At 39.3% G+C, this 24,417-nt stretch overlaps 1 protein-coding gene across 1 annotated transcript in view; it reads right to left on the reverse strand.

Annotated features, from left to right (window-relative positions):
* Window positions 1–24,417, reverse strand: part of DNAH3 (dynein axonemal heavy chain 3) — a 156,437-nt gene that overhangs the window by 35,331 nt on the left and 96,689 nt on the right. Inside the window, exons 41-50 of the mRNA XM_029949934.1 lie at window positions 16,331–16,434; window positions 13,809–14,103; window positions 11,581–11,760; window positions 7,812–7,935; window positions 7,565–7,721; window positions 7,191–7,334; window positions 5,616–6,282; window positions 4,237–4,402; window positions 2,274–2,490; window positions 545–727 (exon numbers count right to left, since the gene is read on the reverse strand). Of these exons, the coding sequence (XP_029805794.1) occupies window positions 545–727; window positions 2,274–2,490; window positions 4,237–4,402; window positions 5,616–6,282; window positions 7,191–7,334; window positions 7,565–7,721; window positions 7,812–7,935; window positions 11,581–11,760; window positions 13,809–14,103; window positions 16,331–16,434 (2,237 nt within the window). The remainder of the gene's footprint in view (window positions 1–544; window positions 728–2,273; window positions 2,491–4,236; window positions 4,403–5,615; window positions 6,283–7,190; window positions 7,335–7,564; window positions 7,722–7,811; window positions 7,936–11,580; window positions 11,761–13,808; window positions 14,104–16,330; window positions 16,435–24,417) is intronic.

The raw sequence follows: 24,417 nt of genomic DNA on the forward strand, positions 1-24,417 counted from the left end.
GAATGAAGGAAAGGTAATGAGATGAGGTTAGATCATGTTGGGTCTTATAGGTCTTGACTCCGAGTGAGATGGAGAATATTTGGAAAACAGTAATGCTTCCTGGAGAGAGCCAGGTGTCACAAACACTTGCTTTACCACTTACTAGCTATGTGATGTGTGGAAAGTCAGCTGTCTTTTTCAGACCTCACTTTTCCCTGTAGGATGGACTTGACCACACACACTGTGCAGGACTGTATTAGGCTCTAGTGAGATCATGGATGAACCCAGAAAATGCTGGTTCCCTCCCTTACCTCTTTGGCTCTTTATACCTTGATTTTTCTTTTTTAATGTTTTTTATTTATTATTGAGACAGAGAGAAACAGAGCATGAGCGGGGGAAGGTCAGAGAGACAGGGAGACACAGAATCCAAAGCAGGCTCCAGGCTCTGAGCTGTCAGCACAGAGCCCAATACAGGGCTCAAACTCACCGACCATGAGATCGATCGTGACCTGAATGGAAGTTGGCCGCCTAACCTACTGAGCCACCCAGGCGCCCCTCCTTATACCTTGATTTCTTGAGCAATGGCAGCAGCAGCGTTGGCTTCTTTTTCATCTGCCTGCACCAGAAGTTTCTTGGCATCAGCTTCTCTTGTCTCTTTTTCAATTTTCACCATCATCTTGGCAGTCTCCTCAGAGGTGTGGATGAGCTGAGGCTGAAGAGCAGTCAGTTCTACTTGCATGACTGCCACCTAGAAAGAAGAGGGGGACAGGGTCAACTCTGTTGTCGCTGAGAACAGCACGGTTGGTAAAGAGTTGAAACCATTCTCCAACCTATGATATATGTAGAATATACTAATGATTTTAACATGGTCCTGGATATGTATTTGTTGGCTGGAGTTTCTCTCTTTGATCTTTCAATACTTAGTTACTGAATTCACACTATGTGTTGTAAATTATCAAGCATGGTGCTAGGCATTAGACATATCATGGTAAACTTAAAAAGTTTTTAAAAGGTTCAGTTTCCTCCTATGCTTTTGAACCTAAATTTCAGTGCTGGGAGCAGGGAGAGATAAAACAAAAGTAAGTTAGGGGGAAATAAAAAACCTCCTACTTTATTTTTTTAGTCTGTGAAGGAAGCATACATGTCTGAGATATCTGGGGTAGAAGAAACTTACAAGGCCATTTTTTCCAAGGGTCTGATGCCCTCTAAAGCATTCCTGCCAGGTAGTTTTCTGACCTCTGTTTGAGTACCTCTAATGGTGGAGGGCTCACTGTCTCTCAGGACAGTTGTGCCATTTTTCACCTACTGGCCCTGATTCTACCTTCTAAGGCAGCTCAGATGCATATCAGAGGAAGGTTTCATAATCTTGCAACTGCTGACCCCAGCAGGCATGTGGGAGAAGTCCAGCATGCTGGCCTGGGTAGGAGAACAGGCTCTGGAATCATGCAGAACAGGGTTTCAGTTTTGGCTTGACCACTCGCACTGGCCATTCACAAGGCTGTGTGTGTGATTTTGGCCGGTCTCCTGGCCTCTCTGCATTGTCATTTCTTTGTGTGTTACATGGAAATGATAACAGTACTTTCCTCATACACAGCACCGGCATGTGGCAGGGCTCAAGGAATGTTAACTGGCACCGTCATTCTCTTTTCTGGTCTAGACTGTCTTAGATCCCTTTTGCTGCTCCTCCAACAACATGGTTTGCTCACCCTTGCCTGGGCAGAATCCAATTGTCAAAACCTCTCTAAGAGCCAGGGACCCCCAGGAACAGAGTGAAGGGAGGCCACCTCTGCTGTTCTCCCCCATCCTTGTGTCATAGTGCTAGTGGGTTTGCGGGACTCAGCGGCAGGTCAACCTACTACCAACCCTCGGTTAGCTCAGTTCTTTATTAGTGCTGAAAATCCATCCTTTTATATGGCTCACATTTTTGATGGTTTGTCAAGTGGCTCCAAGTTAATTACTAACTCATATGCCAGGCATTTTGCTATGGGCTGTACTTGTGTTAGCCCACTTAATCTTTATAATAGCCCTGTGACGTAAAAACTATTATCCCCTTTTTATAGAAGATCAAACTGAGGCCCCAAAGAGTGAAATAACACATTCAGGGTTCATCCGTGATGAACAAGATATCAAGATCTTAAAGAAAGAGGGCTGGGTGTGGCAAAGGAAAGCTCTACAAGAAGAGGGGCAGATGCTGCCCTTCTGTAGAGACTTCTTGAATTCTGCACCTGAACAAGTGCCTCACTGTACCCACCTAAGCCCAGGCCTCTTTGTCCTTCTATTTTGGCAGTGCTCACCTGTGAAGATGCAAATTCTAGTTTCTGCAGACCTGTCAGGTAACGGTTCCTCATCATATCAACCTCCTGCCTCTTGGTATTCAGGAGTGTCTTGAAGGTTAGGATCAGTTCGAGGTAGGAGGTGGGGGTAACATAGTTGTGTCTGCGAAGTGTGTTGTAGTAATCAAGCGACAGGTCCTTCACACTCTCCTGGAAATATTTGCACATGGAGATGACTCTGCCAAGGACACAAGAAGGGTTAGGCAGGCCCAACTTCTTCCAGAGAGACCTAGCATGGCTTAGGTAGGCCCCACATCCTCCAGAGAGACCTAGCACAGCTTTGGCTACAGACATGAGGATGTGAGAAGGTACACACTGACTATGGTTTGCTAGGGTCCCAAATTCTCAGAGACAGGCCAACAGAGCTGCAAGAATGTTTGGAGAGAGATATATTCGTACTAGAATGATTTTTGAACAAATAATTTCTATTTCTGATCACTTTGGGAAATCACCAGAGCTTTAACTAGGATTTCATAATCTTTGGCAGTCTGGCGAAGCCTCTGGATTTTTCAGAATAATATTTTCAAAAGCATAAAAATATATAAGATTACAAAAGGAGCTGATTATGTTGAAATCATTTTCAAAATATTTTAAAAACCAAATTTGCAATATATCAGGGGTCAGCAAACTTTTTCTGGAAAGGGCCAAATAGTAAAAATCAACAGGACACATGGTTGAGTAGTGGTAACTACTCAAATCTGCTGCTGTTGTGTGGGGAAAAAATGGCATGCGTGTGTTCCAATAAAACTTTATTTATAAAAAGGCTGTGGACTGGACTTGGGCAGCAGATCATGGTTTGCCAACTCTGCATTAAATAATAACATGAGGTATCAGGTCTAAAAACTACCACAACTTTGAAGGAAATGATACACTGATATATCTATAATGACTGAATGAATTATTTTAAAAAACACACACGGAACTGGGATTCCGATTGTGAAAAAGTCCTGCTAATTCTACTGGAGTTTATTGTCTACATTCGTCATTTAAGGAAATGCAAAATACCAGAAAATAATTTTTCTCCATTCACATCAACTGACCCTGTGAATTCTATCCATGAGTCCATAGACCCAAGTTAAGGGTCTTCTAGCCTAGAGAATAAAGTTCAATGTTCTTAAGGAGGAACTTATAGCCATCAATATTCTGACCCCTATCTACTTTATTTCTCCATTCATTCAATTAATAAATAGTCATTGACTTACTGTTACCAGGCACCTTCTAGGCACTAAGGATATAGAGTCAAACATGGCAGATAACGTGACTACTGCCTTCATGGGGTACCCAGGTGGTCAATATTCTCATTTCTTCCCTTACTCTAGCCAAAATTAAGTGTGTTTTGGGTTTTTTTTTGTATATTTGTGCTTTTTTACATAAAAGAGTAAGTTTTTTTCACTCTCAAAACAACCAATTTTCATTCCGTTGGTAGCAATGTCATCCCTACTGAGAATGCATTCTCTAAAATGACTGATATAGCTATATTATTAGAGCAAGGTTCTCATAGTTATTACAACAGTGCATCCCCAAAACAATTCTGAACAATGAAATTTCATTCTTTTTCAGCAAGGGTATTTTATTAAATATCTAACCAAATGTGACTTCCTTTTTTTAAATCTTTTTAAAATTTCTTATTTTTAGAGAGAGAGGGAGAAAGAGTAGGGGAGAAGGACAGAGAGAGAGAGAATCTTAAGCAGGCTCCATGCTCAGCACAGAACCCAACCTGGGGCTCAATCCCACAACCCTGGGATCCTAACCTAAGCCAAAATCAAGAGTCAGATGCTCAACCAAATGAACCACACAGGCACCCCTAGATGGGATTTTCTATATGTAAATTGAAAAATCAAAAGGAATAGTAACAATACAGCCAATATCTGGATTTTCAATTTGGAATATTTGGTTGGGATACTAAAATGCAGCTAAGGCTTACTCTATCCGAATATTGTCATCAAGCTCCACATCTTCCAGAAATTTGTTGGCTACCAACTCCAGGGCATCTGTGGGCCAGGACTGGAACCAATCAATCGTACAGCAATTGATCAGTGAAGGGAACATCCGCAGGCGGTTCCGGAAGGCGTCCCCAATTGGGCTCATGGCTAATGAAAAGCAGACTTGGTTAGTTTCCTTCTTCTAAGGCAAGGAAGCAGGCAGATCTTTCCAAGGATTCTGGTGGGTAAGGGGTTGGTTTCCTCTTGGTACTCCAGGGGTATAATGGAAATAGTCACAATGAGTGCCTGGGAAGTACAGTGGAACATAGGCTACTTTCATACAACTTTGTGATGGGAATTTAGTATATTATGATAGCCTCTGACAGGCCTCGCCTACCTATTATTCTCCTTTCCAGACCTTTTGCATCACTTAGCCAGCCTGGTTTGCGCCCTTTGATCCTCTTTCTCTATTTGTGCTGACTCAGACATAAGAGAACCATAGATGCTCCATATACAGTTATTTATGGAAGTCAAGTGGGGGCCATCAGCTTGTTTCTGACCCCATCTCCATCCAAGCAAAAATTTTGGCTAAATTCCATTCATTTTTTATTTGGTCTCAGTGTGGTAGAAGCAAGCATGATGCACAGGTGGAAGTGTGAGGAGATCATTGTAGCTAAAGAACAGAGAGAGAAGAGGGAGCTTGGTTTGAGAGGAGAGTGAAAAGGATAAAGGGGACAGAATGGCAGGTGGCCTTATAAGACCACAGATTAGGAATTTTGGTGTTTACCCCGATAGAAAGCATTTTAAGTGTTTTTGTGTGTGTGTATACAATGATCATATTTGCAGTACATGGGGAAAAAATCCATCCTGAGTCAGAGGAACAGAAAGGTCTGGAATGGACAAGAGAGGACATAGAGAGAATAGTTAGGAGGTTGTAGAGGTGATTCTGGGCAAGATGATGGGAGCTTGGCTAATGCGAACATAGTGGGGATGGAGATAAATTGGTGGGTATGAGAGCCAGCAAAGAGGTAAAAATTGACAGGACATGGTAACATGAGAGAAAGTATTACATAGAATGCCTTGGTTTTTTGATAGATTGAGGATGTCATTCACAGAAAGAACTCCAGATGTAAGGCCACCAGGGTAAGGCACTAAAAAAAGGAAAAGGTTCAATGAAGAATCCAGAGAATTAAGAAGAGTGTAACAGATTTAAAATAGTCGTTCAGGGGAGGGTAAGTCTCCACAGAAATTCAGCCACAAACCCCTGGGTGAGTGCCATGGCTGGATCAATCCTCAGACTCCTGTTAGAGGACCAAATTTAGGCACAGGAAACCCTAAAACATCCTTAGGAAAAGGGCAAACTGAGTTTGCTTCTTCTTACCAAGGACAATGTGAAGGTTCTTTTTCACTCTCTCAATAAAGAAGTTATACATAGAAAGAGGAGTGACTTCAATCTTCTCGCCTTCTGTCCTAGCTGCCATTTGCATCTTCTCTACAAGCTCAGCCTTTTCATCAGCTGGGAAGATGTTGGGCACATCTCCTGTGTTTAGAAGCATGTTGATATCCTCGACGTATGATTCATCCTTGATCTGGTTATCAGTGAAGAGGAATACAGTACTTTTGGTGGCCACTCCCGCCTGCAGCATGATCTTCTTCAGGTCCTCCCGCCAGTCATGGATTGAGTAGCTCTTGGTGATCTCGATCTGATAAAGCTCATATGAGTTCATGAATGTGGACAGTTTGCTGGCACTCTGCCTCCCACTGCCCCCGATGCCCACCAGAAGCAAGTGGCCTTTGTCCTGTTTCAGGACCCTACAGATCCTGGAGATGTGCTCAATGGCAAACCTGAACATGACCAAGGACATGGGGGCCTTGCTAATGTTGTTGAACTCTTCCAGGTAGTACTCCATGACCACTGTGAGCTGTTTCAGGTCAGTGATCTCATCATAGATCTTCAGGTCACTGTCTGGCTTAAAGAAATCTCCAAAGAAGAGGCTACGGATATTATCATCAACAATCTTTCCAGTGGGTGACAGGTGAATGAGGACCTGTGGGAAAGATAAATCTTAGCCAGGCATTCAGCCAGTGGCCCAACCAAGATGGTGATATGTGTGTTTCCTCTAAGTATATTCTCCAAAGTCAGGGCTCTTTAATAGTTTTTTTTTAAAAAACATAATATATGGATCTGCTGGTTGTAAAGACTATGATAAAAGGACATTAGAGAAAAAAGCATGAAAGTGAGAATCAGTCTGTTTTCCAAATGGTTAAAATGTCAGTGATCAAATTGTGAGATCTCAGTGGTGGTTGAAGGATGGCACCACTTTTTAAATATGCTTGCTCCTTCACCAAAGAGAGGTACAGGTGCTACCTGTGATCCCCACTCTGTGGCTAGAATAGGAATGTTCTAGGTGCTTTCTCTTCCTGATATTAGAACCCGGCAGTGCTTCTGTACTTGGCCTCTAGATGCAACATGAAGCACTTACAATTTTTCTGTGGAGAAATCACAGTTTCTTAAAAATAGAGGTACAACTAGACTATGTAAACCCATAGGCTTAAAAACAACTTTTCTTACATCAAAAGGGGAAAGATAAAATATATACAAATAGGAAACCATGACAGTCTTCTACTTGAAGATCAATCAAGTAGGATGTTAAAGCATAAAAATTTCAGAAATTAATTAACCTTAAAAATGTATTTTAAGTTAATGATAAACAATTATATCAGATCATAAACCACTTAGAATGGATCCAAACGTGTATGTTATCAGGGAAGTGAAGCAAATTGGGCCAAGTAAAATATCACCAAATCAAGTGACTAGTTGACTCAATCCCATTTCCTGAGATTCAGAGAGCAGAGCTATGAGTCTCCATGAGGAAGGAAACCTGAAATCTGAGACTAACAAAGTCAAATATTTGGGACCATTTCTGAGGCCAAATACTCAGAGGATCTGGCTTACCTTCTCCACAGTCTGCTTGAAGCAATTTGATGTGGTTTCCTTCACCATGTTGAAGAAGACCTGTCTGTCTTCATGGTCAATCAGACGATCATAGAAGACCCGATAAACCTCATGAATCCAAAGCCGGATAAATTTTTCTATATCCTGAAAATCCAGAGTTATTTATTTAAGTGGTACCTAAAGTGGTAGTTTTTAGTTTTTAATTCCTGGGGTTGGCTGAGTATTAAACAAGGTAATGCTTATAAAATACTTATAACAATGCTTAGCATACATAAAAGCTTAATAAAAGTTAACAATTACTATTATAACTGTTCATTCAATGTAGACAAGGATACTGCTGAATGAACTGGATAAAAGAAATGATAGTGTCTGACCTGCAGATGGGTGTGAGGGCAGAGCAGTACTCCTTGGATAACCCGTGAAAAGTCCCGCAGATTAAAGACATAATGTGACTTCGAGGGAGTTGGCAAGAAATTCTCCACAGCAGCTTTATAAATTGTCATAGTAGCCTGTACCAGCATCCTTCCATACCTTAGGAGGAAGGGGAAGGCAGATCTATCAAAGAGGGGCTGAAACTGAGGATCCCAGGCCAATATTGTGGAAGACACAGGAATCTCTTACCTTAAGAATATCACATCAAACCCTTTCCCAAAGTGCCAGTCAGCAATTGAACTGAAAATCTTGGTTAAAATGTCATCCTCAAAGGCGTTGATGGAAACAATATTCAGATGGCGAGTGAATCGTCCTGGAAAACACACAGAATCACGCCTACCTCCTGGGCTTTGTGATCCTGGGATATGGAAGAGTGGGTTTTCTTCTGCCTTCATTTTCTAGAGCTGTGCTGCCCAACATGGCAATTTCTAGCCACATGTGGCTAAACTTAACTAATATTAATATTAAATAACACTAAAAAATACTTTCCCCTGTCTCACAAGCCACGTTTCTAACATGTGGTTACTGGCTGTTGTACTGCACAATGCAAATATAGAACATCTCCGTGACTGCAGAAATTCTATTAACAGCACTAATGTTCATGATTGCTTTTAAAAGTGAAAGCAACATGTAAATATTGTAAAACAGTCAATTGAAACACTTTTTATAGAAAGTGGGCATCATCTTTGACTTACCTCCATTTTCCCCTGAATTAACCACTATTATGTGGTATCCTTACATATCTATCCATATTTACCTATCTAAAGTTAGATATCTATATATGTCTATATATCAGCTTTATTGAGATATAATTTACATACTCTGCCATTCACCTATGTAAAGTATACAGTCAATCATTTCTTAATATTTTAATTGTGCAACCAATACCACAATCAATTTTAGAACATTGTAATCACCTCAAAAAGAAACCTTGTACCCATTAGCAGTCACTCCCCATTTGTTTGGAGTTCTTGGCAATGAATAATCTATTTTCCATTTCTATAAGTTTGCTTGCATATCTGTGATTATATAAAGTAAAACACAGATACAGAAAACCATACAAAAACAAACGTAAAGTTTAGTGGATCATCATAAGATCAATACCCATACATCTACCATCCAAGTCAAAAAATAAAGCTTTGCTTGCCTTCCACAGATGCCCCTCCACATATCCCATCTCAGTCTTAGCTTTCTGCCCGTCTCTCTCTCTCCAAAGATTATCACTATCTTGACTTTTATAGTTATTTCCTTTGCTATCCTGCATTTTGTCTTTTATCACCCAAGTGTTCATTTCTACACAGCACAGTTTAATCTTCCCAATTAAAAACAACTTGATTATGTTTGATAAATCTCTTTTAACCTATAGATTCCCCATCTATTTCTTTCATCTTTTGTCTGATGAATACGAGGGCTGTTTGATCTATAGCTTCACAGTCAGGATTTTGCTGATTGCATACTCATGGTGAGCTAATTTTGTTCCTTTGTCTTCCATATTTCATACTAATTTGCAGCTGGATCCAGAGACTTGATCAGATTCAGATTATATCTCTGGCCAGATGGTAGGTGGTGGTATATTTTTTTGTCAGAGACATGATGTCTCTCCTTTTGTGATGTTAGTAGCTACAGATCCTCAATGGCTAGAGCCATTAATTTACTGGGGATTGTAAAATGGTAATACTCTGATTCTATCATCTCTTTTTCATATATTAGTTGGAATATTTTTGTAAAGAGACCCTTCATCTAGGATTTGCTCGTACCATGGTACATTTCATGCAAGAAAGTCAAGATAAATGTTTGATTATTTCCAATTATTTGTCAGTTTTTAAGATAATAAATCGATTCCTTACCATTCCCTGGAAATAGCTAATTATCTCTATTATTATAGATCTGTGGATTTAAATATATTTTGATAAATTTCAATCCATTAAAATTGCTATCATTATTGAAGCTCAAGTTTTCCTATCTTTGGCCGGCGAGAGCCTCCTTATATTAACAACTGAGTCCTTCTGACATGAACATTTTACCTTTGAAAGCTTTCTTGTTATCTGGTATATCAAGAAGTTACAAGCCCATCTTGTATATTTTCTGCCCCAGATTTGCAATCAGCCATTTCTCAAGAAGCTTTGGTTTATTTCAGTAGCAAGTTGGATTTCAAAATAATCTGAGTGCTAGGCATGCTCATTGTTAGTGAGTTGGCTATTATTTACTAGACCTAGTACATCAATGGACATTATGAGTTATTACTACTGATATTTCTAATTTAGGATGAGTAATTACTACCGATATTTCTAATTTAGGAATACAGGGCTTTCACTTAATTTCACTTATATTACATCTTTATCTTTCATACTGACACTTCTGATTCTCAAGGACACATGGGTCAGTAGAAATAGAAATTCCAGGGGTGCCTGAGTAGCATAGTTGGTTAAGTGTCCAACTCTTGATCTCGGCTCAGGTCATGATCTATCTCACGGTTCATGAGTTTGAGCCCACATTGGGCTCTGTGCTGATTGCATGGAGCCTGCTTGGGATTCTGTCTCTCCTTCTCTCTGCCCCTCCCTTGCTTGTGTTCTCTCTCCCTCTCTCTCAAAATAAATACATTTATTTAAAAAATGAAATAGAAATTCCACAGTAACTCATTTGCATAATCCTGCTCTACACAAAGCTCTCAGAATAAGAATATACTACCACTACCAATTATGATCACTGAAAATGGTTTAAAACTTTTTGTATTTGCAGCCAGGGCTTGCCGAGATAGCTCCGTTGGGAGAGCGTTAAGACTGAAAACTTTTTGTATTTGCTATCCTCATCCCCCCCTCCATTTTCAATTATTATGTATCTACAACACTGGGGTCTTTTAGCCTTTACATTTTATAATCTCCACGTAGTCTTAGTCCAACAAATAACCATATATTTAAAGCCTATGACCAGTTGCGATATCTATCTCTTTACAATCATTTTGATTGTGTGAAACCCATTTTCTAGTAGGTTCCCAAAAAAGGACTGTGGAAATAAATCTGAGTTTCTGCATGCTGATAACAGGTTTCCTTTTATATGTCAAGGTCAGCTTTGCTGGCTATAAAATCCTTGCCTCTCATTTCATTTCCTTGAGTATCTTAAATATGTTATTTCATTTTCTTGTGGCATAAAGCATTGTGGTAGAATAGTTTTAAGATGATCTAATTTTACTTCTCTTATAAGTCATGTGCTCTTTTGCGCCTAGATGCCCAAGAGAATTTTCCTCTTTCTATAGAGTCCAGCAATTTTACTAGTGCATGTCTTGGTAGTGATCATTTTTGAGTTTGTATTCTTAGGTATACAATGTGCCAAATAAGATCACCCTGTCCATTTTGCTTATGGAAAATTTTACAGGTGAGATAGCTAAATGCCAGAGAAGAGAACAAGGTCAAAGAATCTTAAGTCTGGAAATGGGATTAAGATTCTTAAGAAAGGATGTACCTCAGAATTAATGATGAATCCAGTGACATCTGAAGCAAAATGTATTCCTAAACTGTTGGATGATGGGGGAACTCTTACTTATTTTGTTTGTTTGTTTATTATTATGTTTCTTAGGCCATGTTGGGTTAGTTTTTCTATCTTTGGCAATCTGAAGAATTCTAACAAACACAACAGGTGAATCTTTTACCACCCCTGGTTGAGGATCTCTGATCTAGTCTCCCTCCTGGAATACATGCTGGCCACACTGAACTCTTCTTTTCACAGGGGACTCTGTTTCTCTCACATTCTCTTTCCATGTTCATGTCCTATTTCACATAATTTCCAACATGAAGACTTCAAATTCTACTCCCTGGAGCTAGCCCAACCCCTCTGGCTACAGCCTGAACATACTTTTCTCTACCTTCCATCAGGACAGAGGACCCTATACCAACCCCCCATCCATGAAGGTGGTCTGGCTCTGCTGGAGGGTGAAGAGGAATGAACTTTCTTTTTCACATACCAGTAATGTCATTCCTTCCTCCCCCGGGAGGGCCCATGGCAGTCACAAGCAGCACATCCACAATGTCCAGCCTGTTTGTGTCCTTCTTGTCAAACCAGTAACCGTGGTCAATCCAGTGCCTCAAGAGCTCAATGGGGGGCTGGGCCCCATACACTTCTTTGGCTGGCATGTTGAGGTCATCTGGGGAAAGAAGCCATTGCCACACATTCTAAGTCTATGGGATCCCTTGCTCTCGTACGAGACAATAGATAACTATTGCCTCCATGGGAGAGTCTGTGCCTAGTTGTCCTATCTCCACTCCAGGTAGAGCTCACCCAGTGGACACACTGACCATATGGGAAGAAGATTTCCTGGGTTCTGAGTTCTCCTGCCTCACTGAGATCTCTGCCTTTTGTGACTTTAAGGATGCATGGATTGGCATCAACAGATTTAATTTTTTCCCATTCCATCAGCCACACTATACTGATTGTCTGCTATGTGCTAGACACTTTGTTAATTTCTGGGAATATGATGGTGAGGAAGACAATCATACTCCCAGCCAACGGGGTGTATAATTTGACCAGCAGGTAACAATTGAACCCCAATGGAAGAAAGGTTTTAAGCTAGGGTTTTTGAGTAGCAAAATCAAAATGGTAAGAAAACATAGGGACTTTCTCAAGGGCAGGGGTTTATTTTCCTCAAAAGCATATTGTGTGACCCAGTCACTGTACATAGAAGACACTCAATAAAATTAAACCCTTTTAATTTTTCTCTAATAAACATTAATTGAATGCCCAGTTTGTCTCAGATAATATTTTAGGAGTTTTATGCATACTGTCTCATCTAATCCAAATAATGACTTTATCAGGAAGATAGTATTACCTTTATGTTAGAGGTGAGGACCTGAGGGTCATGGAAGTTAAGTCACAGAATGCCTAGGGTTAGAAAGTGAGATTTGAACCTAGATCTGTTTGACCGCAAAGCTTAATTGTTTCTGGATAGGAGGTCCTGGGTAGTGTTTCTGGATAGGAAGTCAGTTAAATGTCCAACTTTGGCTCAGGTCACAATCCTGTTGTCTGTGGGGTAAAGCCCCAATTCTGGCTCTGTGCTGATAGCTCATAGCCTGGGGCCTGCTTCAGATTCTGTGTCTCCCTCTCTTTCAGTCCCTCCCCTGCTCATGCTCTGTCTCTCTCTCAAAAATAAACAAACATTAAAACATTTAAAAAAATTGTTTCTGAATATACCATAAAAATAGGAAAGGAGAACAGTTTGGAGGAAAGGGGACAGGGCAGAAAAGAAAGGGAAAACAAAACAAAATTGAATCTCTGCTTTTAAGAAGCTAATGTTAGTGGGTAAGGATATAAATACATGCATTATTCACTGTCAATACCTGAATTTTAAGGACAGGACATGAGATAACCCAAAAGACTAGGGCATTACTTTTACTAAATGAAACCGTATGAGTTAGTGTAAGATAGTGGAAAATATAATGTATTTAGCACCAAGAAATCTGGATTTGGGTTATGGCTCCAGAATTTTCTAGATGTTTGACTGAGAATTTAAACTTCTGGAGCCTCAATTAGCTGATAGTGAAATGAGTAATGATGGTTAATAACCTCACAAGAATCTTAGGGTCAAGCGAAGTAAATGAGTAAGTGCTTTGTAAACAGGTAAAATCCTGGGGAAATTCAATGTGGTTATTTCAAAATACTTAGCAAATATTAGGTTTCTTCATTTACAGATAACATTTATCTGACAAAAAATGGAATAAGGGGTTTGTTGCAAAGTGATAAAAGTGTTGCTTTTAGAGATACAAGAGGGTAAAACATCCTTCTGGAACGAATTCTCACTACAATGTAACCTTGCCTGATCTAAAGGCTCACCCTCCTCTCAGGAGAAACTGGGAAGTTATCTCAGGCGAAAAGGACTGGACTACACCTTACTTACTGAAAATCTGACATATAGCACTTGATCAACAAATACGTGGTAGGGAAAGAAGGAAAGCAAAGTCAAAATTAAAGATGGGAGAGTGGGAGGGATGATGGGAGGGATATAGGTGAGCGGAAGGAAGGAAGGATGGAAAGAAAGATGGAAAAGAAGGGAGGGAAGGAACACTACATTACATTATACACAAATATATTATCTCTCAGAGAGAGTAAAAGAACTGTACAGCGGCCCTACAAAGGGAAGTTCTCATTTGCTGCAGCATAGAAGAATCTGGTTATGTTCAGATCAGCCCAATGCCTTACCCACAAATACCACTGCTTTCTTCCCTATGGGAGGCCCAAAAAGACCCTTCCGCCGTCGATCCAGCTTGGACATGATGATATCTTGAGTCTGATTGGCGGAGGTTCTGGCAGAGAAATTGATGCAGTTGGGCAGGTAGATGTTTTTGGGAAGGCGGAGAAGGAAATTATTGGTAATGGCTGATTTGCCTGTGCCTGTGGGCCCCACAAATAGCATTGGAATTTCATGGTCCAGGTATGTTTTCAAGAAGAAGGACTGCCTGGCTGTCTCCACTGTGGAGATGATGAGTTCAGAGACCTGTACAACAAAGACATGAAACAGTCCTGATACTGGGCCAAAGGTGCTGGGTTTGGCATTCAGGAGACTTACTATCCACTCAGCTCCATTCCTTACTACCTTTATGACCTCAAGTGAGTATTTAACCTTCCCAAGGGCCTCAGTTTCTTCACCTGCGAAATGGGATAATAATGGCACCCAGTTCACTGATATGTTTTGAGGATTAAATGAGATCATACATATCAATACGGGCCTTATTGGCACTGTTTTGTAAATGAGGGAACTGAGGTCTAGACCTCTTTTGCAACTTGCCCAAGTAATACAACAAGTAAATGGAAATACAAGGACTTGAATTCTAGCTTGTCCGATTCTCTATTCTTAACCACTGAACTATCATGGAATAAACACCAATTACACTAAAGATCAGTTTATAGCTATTGCCCTCTGAGATCACTGTGCTGAACTAACTGGTCTGCCTTGTCCCAGGCAAGGTCCACTTCCCATATGTCATCTCCCAGACTGCTTGGCTCAGGAGGGTGGGTTGTGACACTCAGACTGCATTCCCTACACTCACTCTTGGTCCGCCTTTTTCTAGCACTTGGATCTTTGGTTCTAGAATGCACCTCCACTTAAACTTTTTTCCAATATGAGGATTACAACACTCTTCCTGATATTCAAACCCCAATTGGACTCTAAGGGCTTGGTTTGGATTCATGGAATCTCTATTACTTTGAGTAGAATACCTTACCTTCGCTTGGGTTCTCTGAGCCTGAACCCTGTCATTAGCCATTTGGCCACATTTGGTCCCTCCATGGGAACAGAGGAAGGGAATGGAAGATGTATATCACATAGTGACATCTCCTTATCTGTTTAGGCTGGAAGGGGCTAGTGAACATGGAGCCAGTGTGTTGAACAACTCCAGAAAGTACCTTTCACGGTGTGGTTTATGTAAGTGGTGCCCCTAAGGCAAAGCTAGGCCATAATGCCAATGGCACCAAGTGAGTCTGTGCAACAAGGCAGCCCTGTGAATATTGGTAGGAAAAGGCTGGGCTTCTGTTGATAAGTAATTTGCTCAAAGGAAAAGGAACAGACAGAGCAAGGGAACTAAAGTGTAGAGGAAGAGAATTAATAGATGCTGAGCTATGGACGCTTTGCCTGTATTATCCCCTGAAGTTTTCCCAGTAGCCCTCTGCTGCTGGAAGATTACTGGCTCATTTGTCCCAAACCATGTGGCCAGTAAGTGGTGCTGAATGCAGGGCCAGGTGCAAAATGCTTACTTTTGCTATCAAGATGGAATTTAAAGCAAGTTGGGTTTCAGAGATTTTTATTTTCAGAGACTAGAATACTTGTATGACAAGGAGAAATTTTTCAGCAGAACTTAAAATCTTCTCTGCATAGGACTCCCTTATTTGTATGAATTCAGTGTGATTTCAAACCCCCTGGGGTTCAGGTGACTAACCTCTTTAAGGAGAATTAAAGTTTTGGACCTCCGTGCCCAGGGCTTCTGCACAACACAGTCCTGAGTGTGTCCTAAATTAAGCACACATCCACCTCTGCTTACCGCACCATCTTCAGGAGCAGCTGTCTGCCTGCCAGCTGTCTGACTTGACTGTCAAAATTCCCACTTTTCTATCCACTGTCCGCCACTCTACCTGGGGCCTGAATGATCTGCAGTCACCCCCGAGAAAGGTAAAGTATGTCCACCAGCTACTACTAATAGAGGCGGATTTTCTATGAGGAAACGAGCAGGAGTTGAAGCTGAGAAAAACAGACCTGTTTTTCTGAGAATCTGATCAAGGAAATCTTTGTCTGGGAGTTCTGAAGAAAAGACAATGATCCTTCCTGACTGAGATGTCTGAGATGAAAGACCAATGACCACACAGCATTGACAACTGACCACAAGACAATGATAATAATCAAAATAGCAATCAACATGGATCTAACACATGATGGGTGTCACATGTTCATGTATATTACCTTCAATTCTTTCAAACAGCCTTCGAGTATTTTTTCTGCTATTGTGTAGCTGAGTAAACTGAAGCAGAGAGTGTCAAGGCCCAGTAAGGAATCTGCACCTCTAATTCTAAAGTCCACGCTTTTGAAGGCTGATCCAGCTCATATTTGAAACTTTTTCTAAAGAAAGTTCTTAAAAATGATAATGCAGAACTGACATTAATTCCTCTACCTTGGAGAAAGTTCAGGTCATTTTAGAAAGAAAAATCTCCATGACAAAATATCTCTTTTTTACCTTTGCATTAGCTGGGATATTTTCCTCCTCTTTAGTAATATACTCTGTCCATGTGTTCCAATATCCACTTCCTTGCTTGAGGAAATAAAAATCATAGATGCTTCCTGGATTCAAAAGAAACAGAACAGGTCACTAGCACCCCAGGGGCTGACATTTCATATTTGAGGTGTTGAACCACCTCAGTTATAGACATCTGAAAATGTGTAACTACCAGGATTGGCCAAGGTGTGGTAAAACTTACACATTAATGGTAACTGTATAAGTTGGAAAAACACCTTTCAGAGAGTAATAACTCTACTGTTTGCATAAAAAATGATAGGTACTAATTATATAATTATTTTAAGAATTTAAAATAGAAGTACTGAAAAGGACAATAAAACGAGGCAATAAATCAGATCTCGCATCCACAAATATTTGCTTTTGATGGCAATCCTTCTAGCTTTCTCTTTAGACACACAAATACATTGAACATAGAAGGACAGACGAAAGAACTTGATAAGATCATTTGACATTATATATTATGTTATGAGATATAATTAATGTCATATATTAATATATAATTATTCTATCAATGTATACCATGTATTATATACTTATATGTAATGTTATATATCACATATGTTATATATATCATCTATTATACTATTTTAAAATAAAGATGTTAAATTTCTTTTTTTAATGTTTATTTATTTTGAGAGAGAGCAAGCAGGGGAGGGCCAGAAAGAGGGAGAGAGAGAGAATCCCAAGCAGGCTCTGTGCTGTCATTGCAGAGCTGAATGAGGGGCTTGATCTCACATACAGTGAGATTGTGATCTAAGCATCAAGAGTTGGACACTTTCCATTCTTTCCATTCTTCTTTGTTTGTCTGGAATATTTTGTAGTAAATTATATCTCATTTGTAAATTATATGTCAATTATATTTGCAAATTGTATTTCATTTGTAAATACATGTGACTCAGTGTTAGACCAATTTCACTAATTCATTCATGAGGTGATTAACTCACTCTTCCTTCCATCTCCTCTCCTTTGACTCCTTTTGTTGTTAATGATGACCATAATTCCCCCATTCCTTTGTCTTATGTCTATGTTTCAATAGATTCAGTGCTCTAGTTCACGGCTTCTAACATAGCCCATTTAAAAGCTCTTTGTTTTGATTGATCTGTTAGTTGGCAAATTTTTCTTTTCTTTTCTTTTTTTTCTTCCCCAAGAAGGGACTTGCTCCATTCTCTCAGCTCTTGCAAGTTTGGGAATATCTGCCAGCAGATTTTTTTTTTCAACAATGACTTGGCCGAGAGTGATAGTCTCAGGTCACATTTGCTTTCCCTCAGACTCTGACTGTTCTTTTATAATTTCCCTGTATAAAAAGTTGCTGTGTGGAAACCTTAGGTCCATCAGATACTTCCCTCTTTGCTGACTTTTTCTTTCCTTATCTAAATGTATGATGCAACTTCTTTTTGGTGAGCGTGTGTGTTCCGGGAAAAAGCATTTTTTAAAAATAATAGTTTATTGTCAAATTGGTTTCCACTGATGCAACTTCTTTTATCTGTAAATCCAATAATTCAATCAGGCTATATCTTTTGGTAAGTTATTCTTTATCAGATTTTCTTGAAATATGGTATACTCAATCTGTAGAAACAGTTGTTCATTTTAGAAACAATTTCTCATTTATATCTTTATTTAAATCTTTATTTTATTTTTTTATTTTAGGGAGAGAGAGTGTAAGTGGGGGAGAGGGGCAGAGGGACAGAGAGAGAGAATCCTAGGCAGGGTCCATGCTCAGAACAGAGTCTGATGGCAGGCTCGATCCCCAACCTTCGGATCATGACCTGAGCTGAAATCAAGAATCAGACACTCAACTGACTGAGTCACCCAGGAACCCCCCTATCATATATACCTTTGTATATATTGTCTATACTATTTACTGACTTACACACCAGGAATCACCATGGTTTGGTCTCCATATCAATCATATTGATAAATGATTTAATGTATTTGGTTTTTTTTTCTTCTATAGTAAGTGTAGTTCTCTCAAACCTTCCATCTGAGCCATTTGAGATGTCTAGATTTATATATTTTTATTCCTTGCTGCTCCTAATGTGTTTATTAGACCATTAGTGGTACTGTCTCATTGTCAGTTTGTTTCTGTGGGTTTTTAATCCTCTTTTCCTCTAATTCTGTGGTTTTATCACCTCATCTACAAACTTTTAAAAGATAGTTTTATTAAAAATGTATATGTGATATACTAACATTCATTGTTATGCAGCTGCACTACAACCAATTTTAGGACAGTTCATTAAATGGAAAAGAAACTCCATATCTCTTAGTTGTTACCCTTCATCTATCCTTTCTACCCTCAGCACTAGGCAACTACTAATCTACTGTGTCTATAGATTTGTGTATTCTAGACATTGCATGTAAATGAAATCATACAATATGTGCTCTTTTGTAGCTGTCTTCTTTTACTCATGATTTATATATTTTTTAAGTTTATTAATTTATTTTAAGAGAGAGAATTCATGCACGAGTTGGGGAAGGGCAGAGAGAGAGAGAGAGAGAGAGAGAGAGAGAGAGAGAGAGAGGTAGAAAGAGAATCCCAAGCAGACTTGGTGATGTCAGTGCAAAGCCGGATGCAGGGATCAAGAGTTGAATGTTTAACCAACTGAACCACCTGGGCATCCTGGAGCATGGTATTTTCAAGGTTCATTCATGTTGTAGCATGTATTATTACTTCAATATTATTGAAGTATTGAATTACAACAATACTTAAAATTGTTGAATAATATTTCATTATATGGATATTTTTATTTATTCATTTATCTGTTGATGGACATTTTAATTGTTTCTACTTTTTGGCCATTATGATTAATGCTGCTATGAACATTTGTGTATAAGTTTTTGGGTGGACATATGCTTTTGTTTCTCCTGGGCATAGACCTAGGAATAGAATTCCTGGCAACTCCATGTTTAAGTTTTGGGGAACCATCAAATACTGCTTTCCAACTCTCTTGTACCATTTCACATTTCCATTGTGCATGTAAGGGTCTCAGTTTTCCCACGTTCTCACCAACACTTGTTGTTTTCTGTCATTTTTATTATTCTCATCCTAGTTGTAAAGTGGTATCTTATTGTGTTTCTGATTTGCATTTCCTGATGGCTAATAATGTTGTCATGTGTTTATTGACTGTGTATTTTCTGTGGAGAAATGCCTATTCAGTTACTTTGCCATTTTTTAGTAGGTTATCTTTTTATTATTGTGTTGTAATATCTCTTTATATATTCCAGATAGATGTTCCTTATCATATATATGATTGTGAAAAAGTTTCACCCATTCTGTGGGTTGTCTTTTCAATTTCTTGACATTGTACTTTGAAGCACAAAGTTTTAAATTTTGATTAAGTTCAGTTTACCTGTTTGTTGTTGTTGTTGTTGTTGTTGTTGTTACCTATACTGCTGATGTCCTAAGAAACCATTGTCTAGTCCAAGGTCATGAATATTTGGACCTATTTTTTCTTTTAACAATTTTACAAGTTTTAATTATTAAATTTAGCACTTCCATTCATGTTGAGTTAATTTTTGACTATGGTGCAAAGTAGAGGTCCAGATTCATCAGTTTACATGTAAGTCTTCAGCTGTCCCAGCACGATTTGTTGAACAGATTATTCTTCCTCCATTTAATTACCTTGGTACCCTTGCCAAAAAGCAAGTTACCAGAAATGTGAGGGGCTTATTTCTGAACTCTCAATTCTATTCTACTGAGCTATATATCCATCCTTTTGCCAATACCACACTGTCTATAAACTTTTTAAGAAATTAAATTCATATTATAGTTAAGCTCTTTCAACAGAAATATTTTATGTTTCTTAGGTAATTTTTTAATTTTAGATCATTCTGTCTCTCTGCCTCTCTCTCATGTTTGTAATTTCCATACCATTCTTGCTCTGGTACAATCAGGTAAGTTCTTGGTATCTTTCCCAATGTTATCTGAGGCCAGTTTATCTCTTCTGCTTTCCTGACCACAATCCAAGGATTACTGAGTGGCTTTCTTTTCTGCAGGATGGTTACATGGACCAGGTAAAAGAAAATTCTCAATTGCCTTTGCTAGGAAACCTGGGCTCTACATTCTCTTCCTACAATTTGGCCAACATTCCTGAACTATGGTCCCACTCCCAGCCCAGCTCGCAGCATGCTCCACACTCCTGTAGTCATCATCTCACAACCCTGATGCAGCGTCGACTGTGGAAGGTGCAAACCTGGTAATTGCTCCCTAAGATTCTACAGAAGCATGCAGGAGCTTTATGCCCAAGGATTTCTTGTAGACGTTCTTTGCAACTGCAGACCACTGTAATCCACTTGTCTCCACAGTGGTGATTACCACTGAGAACTCTCAGAATTTTGGCAACTTACCACCTTTCCTCCCAGCATCGCTCTTAGGAGGACAGTGGGGTGGTGGGTTCTAGGTTGGAAGATGCAGCATGCCAGATCTTAGTTTTTCTTTTTCTGTCCATCACTTGTTAATATTTACAGACAGAATCAGGATGGAACGTTTTCTATAGTTATTGCTGGGATATTTTTAGGCTTAATTTTGTTGTTTTTGTTCATTTCACTAGGTATTAAAGGAGGGAGCTCTGTTATCCTACATCACTCTGCAGATTTACCTAGAAGTTAATCTAGCACAACACTTTTAGAAAGCAATCTGGCATTGTGCTTACAGAGCTCCAAAAATGTTCTGTAATCTCAGCCAGAAATCCCACTTCTGGGAGTTTATCATAAGGATATAATTCAGAATGAAAATAATCTCTATACATGTCTATGCAGAACCATCTGTGATAGCAAAATTTGGAAATAATTTACATGTCTCACATTAGGAGACCAGTCAAAATTACGTCTTATGAGATGAATGGAATATTTTGCAAAAACTAAGTATTAAATTATCAAACTGCCTTTAAAAAACAATGGCAGATGAAAATAGAATAAAATAAAATACAGAATATATGTCCTTATGCTAAATAGGTACAGAGATGAAATCAGGTAGACAAGACAGGGAAAAGATTTTCTGACATACTTGGGACAGGGTGGTATGAACAAAGAAATATTTTTTGGTCATTTTTAAAAAATAAAATTGTTTTACAATAAAAAAGGAGACACTAAAAGCATGATTCAGAAAAGCATTGGTCTCCCTTCCCTGGATGTTATGATTTGACAGAGCTAGTTTGTGGCTTGACACAGGAAGATTAAGGCCAAAGAGAAAAGGTTCAAGTAAATAAAAGTAGATTTGCTAAGTAAGCTATGTGACCTTGGCCAAGGTATCATTTGTACACCTGTAAAATGAGCCTGATTTTATGTTAAGTTCAGAAAGTCACTTTAGAGTGTAAATGAGATACATGTGTCAAACCTGTAGCATAGCTCTGAGCACATGGCACTGAGAAGATTTAGCTCTAGGTCTCTGGTTCTTATCTGAGTAATGGCTCTTGTTCCCTGTGCACTGTGATTTTAACTTACCTCTGTTCCAAGTACAAGGGCAGAAAGGAGAGAAGAATAGAAATCGAGGAAGGTGGACTTTGTCTCGATTACTTCTGACCGCCCCCCACTTGACCCTGTGTTCTTCTCTGGCACTTGAGAGAATAAACTGTTTTAAAATTTTTTTATATTTATTTTTGAGAGAGAGACAGAGAGTGAGCGAGCGAGCAAGAGAGGGGCAGAGACAGAGGGAGACACAGAATGTGAAGCAGGCTGCAGGCTGTGAGCTGTCTGCACAGAGCCCGACGCAGGGCTCGAACCCACAAACTGTGAGATCATGACCTGAGCCAAAGTTGGATGCTCAACCAACTGAGTCACCCAGATGCCCCAATAAGGTAAAATTTTCAACAACGGAGTAAGGTTTTAAAGGGGACATACTGATGAATGAATAAAGAAGATGTGAGATACACACAGACAATGGAATACTACTCAGTGACCAAAAATCTTGACATTTTCAACAACGTGGATAGAACTCGAGTGTATTATGCTAAGTGAAATAAGTCAGTTAGAGAAAGACAAATACCATGTGATTTCACTCATATGTGGAATTTAAGAAACACAACAGATAAACATAGGGGAAGGGAAGGAAAAAATAAGATAAAAACAGAGAAGGAGGCAAACCCCTAGAGACATTTCTTTTTTCCCTAAGAGACCCTTAAATACAGAGAACGAACTGAGGGTTGCTGGAGGTAAGGTGGGATGGACTCAGGGGGTGATGGGTATTAAGGAAGACATTTGTCGGGATGAGCACTGGGCGTTATACCTAAGTGGTAAGCCACTAGGTTCAACTCCTGAAACCAATACTACACAGTATATTAACTAACTTAAATTTAAATCAATCAAGCAATAAAGGGCATACAGTGAATAGGTGAATAAAGGGAAATTCAGCACTTTCTGAACAAATCTCTCAGTTGACAAACAAGGATACATGTCAGATGATCTTAATCCAACCCTGAGAGAATCCCCCAAAGGCCTAGTTGCTTTGCCTAATGTATGCTCCCCACTGTAGTTTCTCCATCCTTTATCTCAGAAGTCTACTTATCCCACAGCTCCTGAATGTGAAAAGCCCAAAACACAATGCCCTATAAAGTCAAGAAAGGCCTCCGTGGAGTTCTTACCATGAGAATTTTAACATTTGCTCCTTGTGGAAAGGCTAGAAAGGCATTTAAAGCTTTTTAAAGGTGGCAACAAGAAAGTTTACTGAAAGCTAGACACCAGAAGTCACATACTCTGTGATTTCAGGCATATGAAATGAGGAAAAGGCAAATGTATAGACAGCTGGTCAGTGGTTGCCTGGGACTGAAGATGGGAACAGGGATTAATTGGAAATGAGCCTGAAGGATCTTATCAGGGTGATGAAAATGTTCTGAAATTGGATTATGGTGACAGTTGCACAACTATGCAGATTTACTAAAAGCCACTGATTGTACACTAAATGGGATAATTTTATGGTATGTAAATTATACCTCCATGAAGTTGTTATATATAAAAAAGCATACTTAGTACTTAAAGCATGTCTTTTGATTCAAATGGGTTCTGGCTAGGCACTTTGAAATTTCATGCTAAAATACTTATTAAGCCAAAAGAGAAAGAAGTGGAATGATGTCACTGAAAATAAAAACTGCAAAAAAATGCCTGAGCAGCATCTCCAGCTGGTATAAGAAATACTACCTCAAGAGATTTCATGAGGAAAGGCAGTGGAGGCCACAGGATGCAGAGTCGGGTTACATCCCTCACATTAAATTGGGTGCTATTCCTTTGCCCTACCAGGTATTAATCCAGGAGGACTGCCTCATTTTCTCCTTATCATTGCCTCACAAGACCATCTTTCTTTTTTTCTTTTAATTTTTTAAATGTTTGTTTATTTTAGAGAGAAAGAAAGCAAGAGCATGACTGGGGGAGCTCGAGCCACGGACAGTGAGATCATGATCTGAGCTGAAGTTGGATGCTTAACTAACTGACTGACACACCCAGGTGCCCCATATAGCTGAGAAGTGCAGTAGGTTCCCAGACCATATGAATAAGGAGGAGTCAGTCAGAGCATCTTAAATTCAGTGAGATATGGTCTTCCAGAGTAAAGAGCCACAAACGTCTCTCTGTTGAGGAACTTCCCTCTTCTAGAATGTTCACAGATGAAACAAAATAGAAAAGGCTGCCTCCAACAGATGGCATTAGTTGATCATATGCGGCCATTGGATCTTGGCCATCCTAATGCTTCTTACTCTAGAGGAGAGTTGATAGCATTAGGGTTTATTTTACAAGTGTGATATGAATATTATTTACCCTGATCATATCCAAAAGCTGTGAGAATTTGGAAAACTAGCAGAAAGACAGATGTGGGATTACCATGAAGAAAAAAGTAAAGTTTAACTTCCCATGGACAGGTTTGCATTGATCACTTGCAAGGCATCATTTTAGTCTTATGAATGGTATTTTCAGAACCAAAATGAATTTTAAGTGAAGTAGTTGCTGCAAGACATATGAAGAAGTTGTATTTGTGAAAAAAATGTTTTTTAATACTGCATCAGTTGAGTAGGACATTGAAGGGAGGAGACAAGGCCATCATGTAG

This window comes from Suricata suricatta, chromosome 8, assembly GCF_006229205.1.
Source record: "Suricata suricatta isolate VVHF042 chromosome 8, meerkat_22Aug2017_6uvM2_HiC, whole genome shotgun sequence".
In the NCBI taxonomy this organism is placed as follows: domain Eukaryota; kingdom Metazoa; phylum Chordata; class Mammalia; order Carnivora; family Herpestidae; genus Suricata; species Suricata suricatta.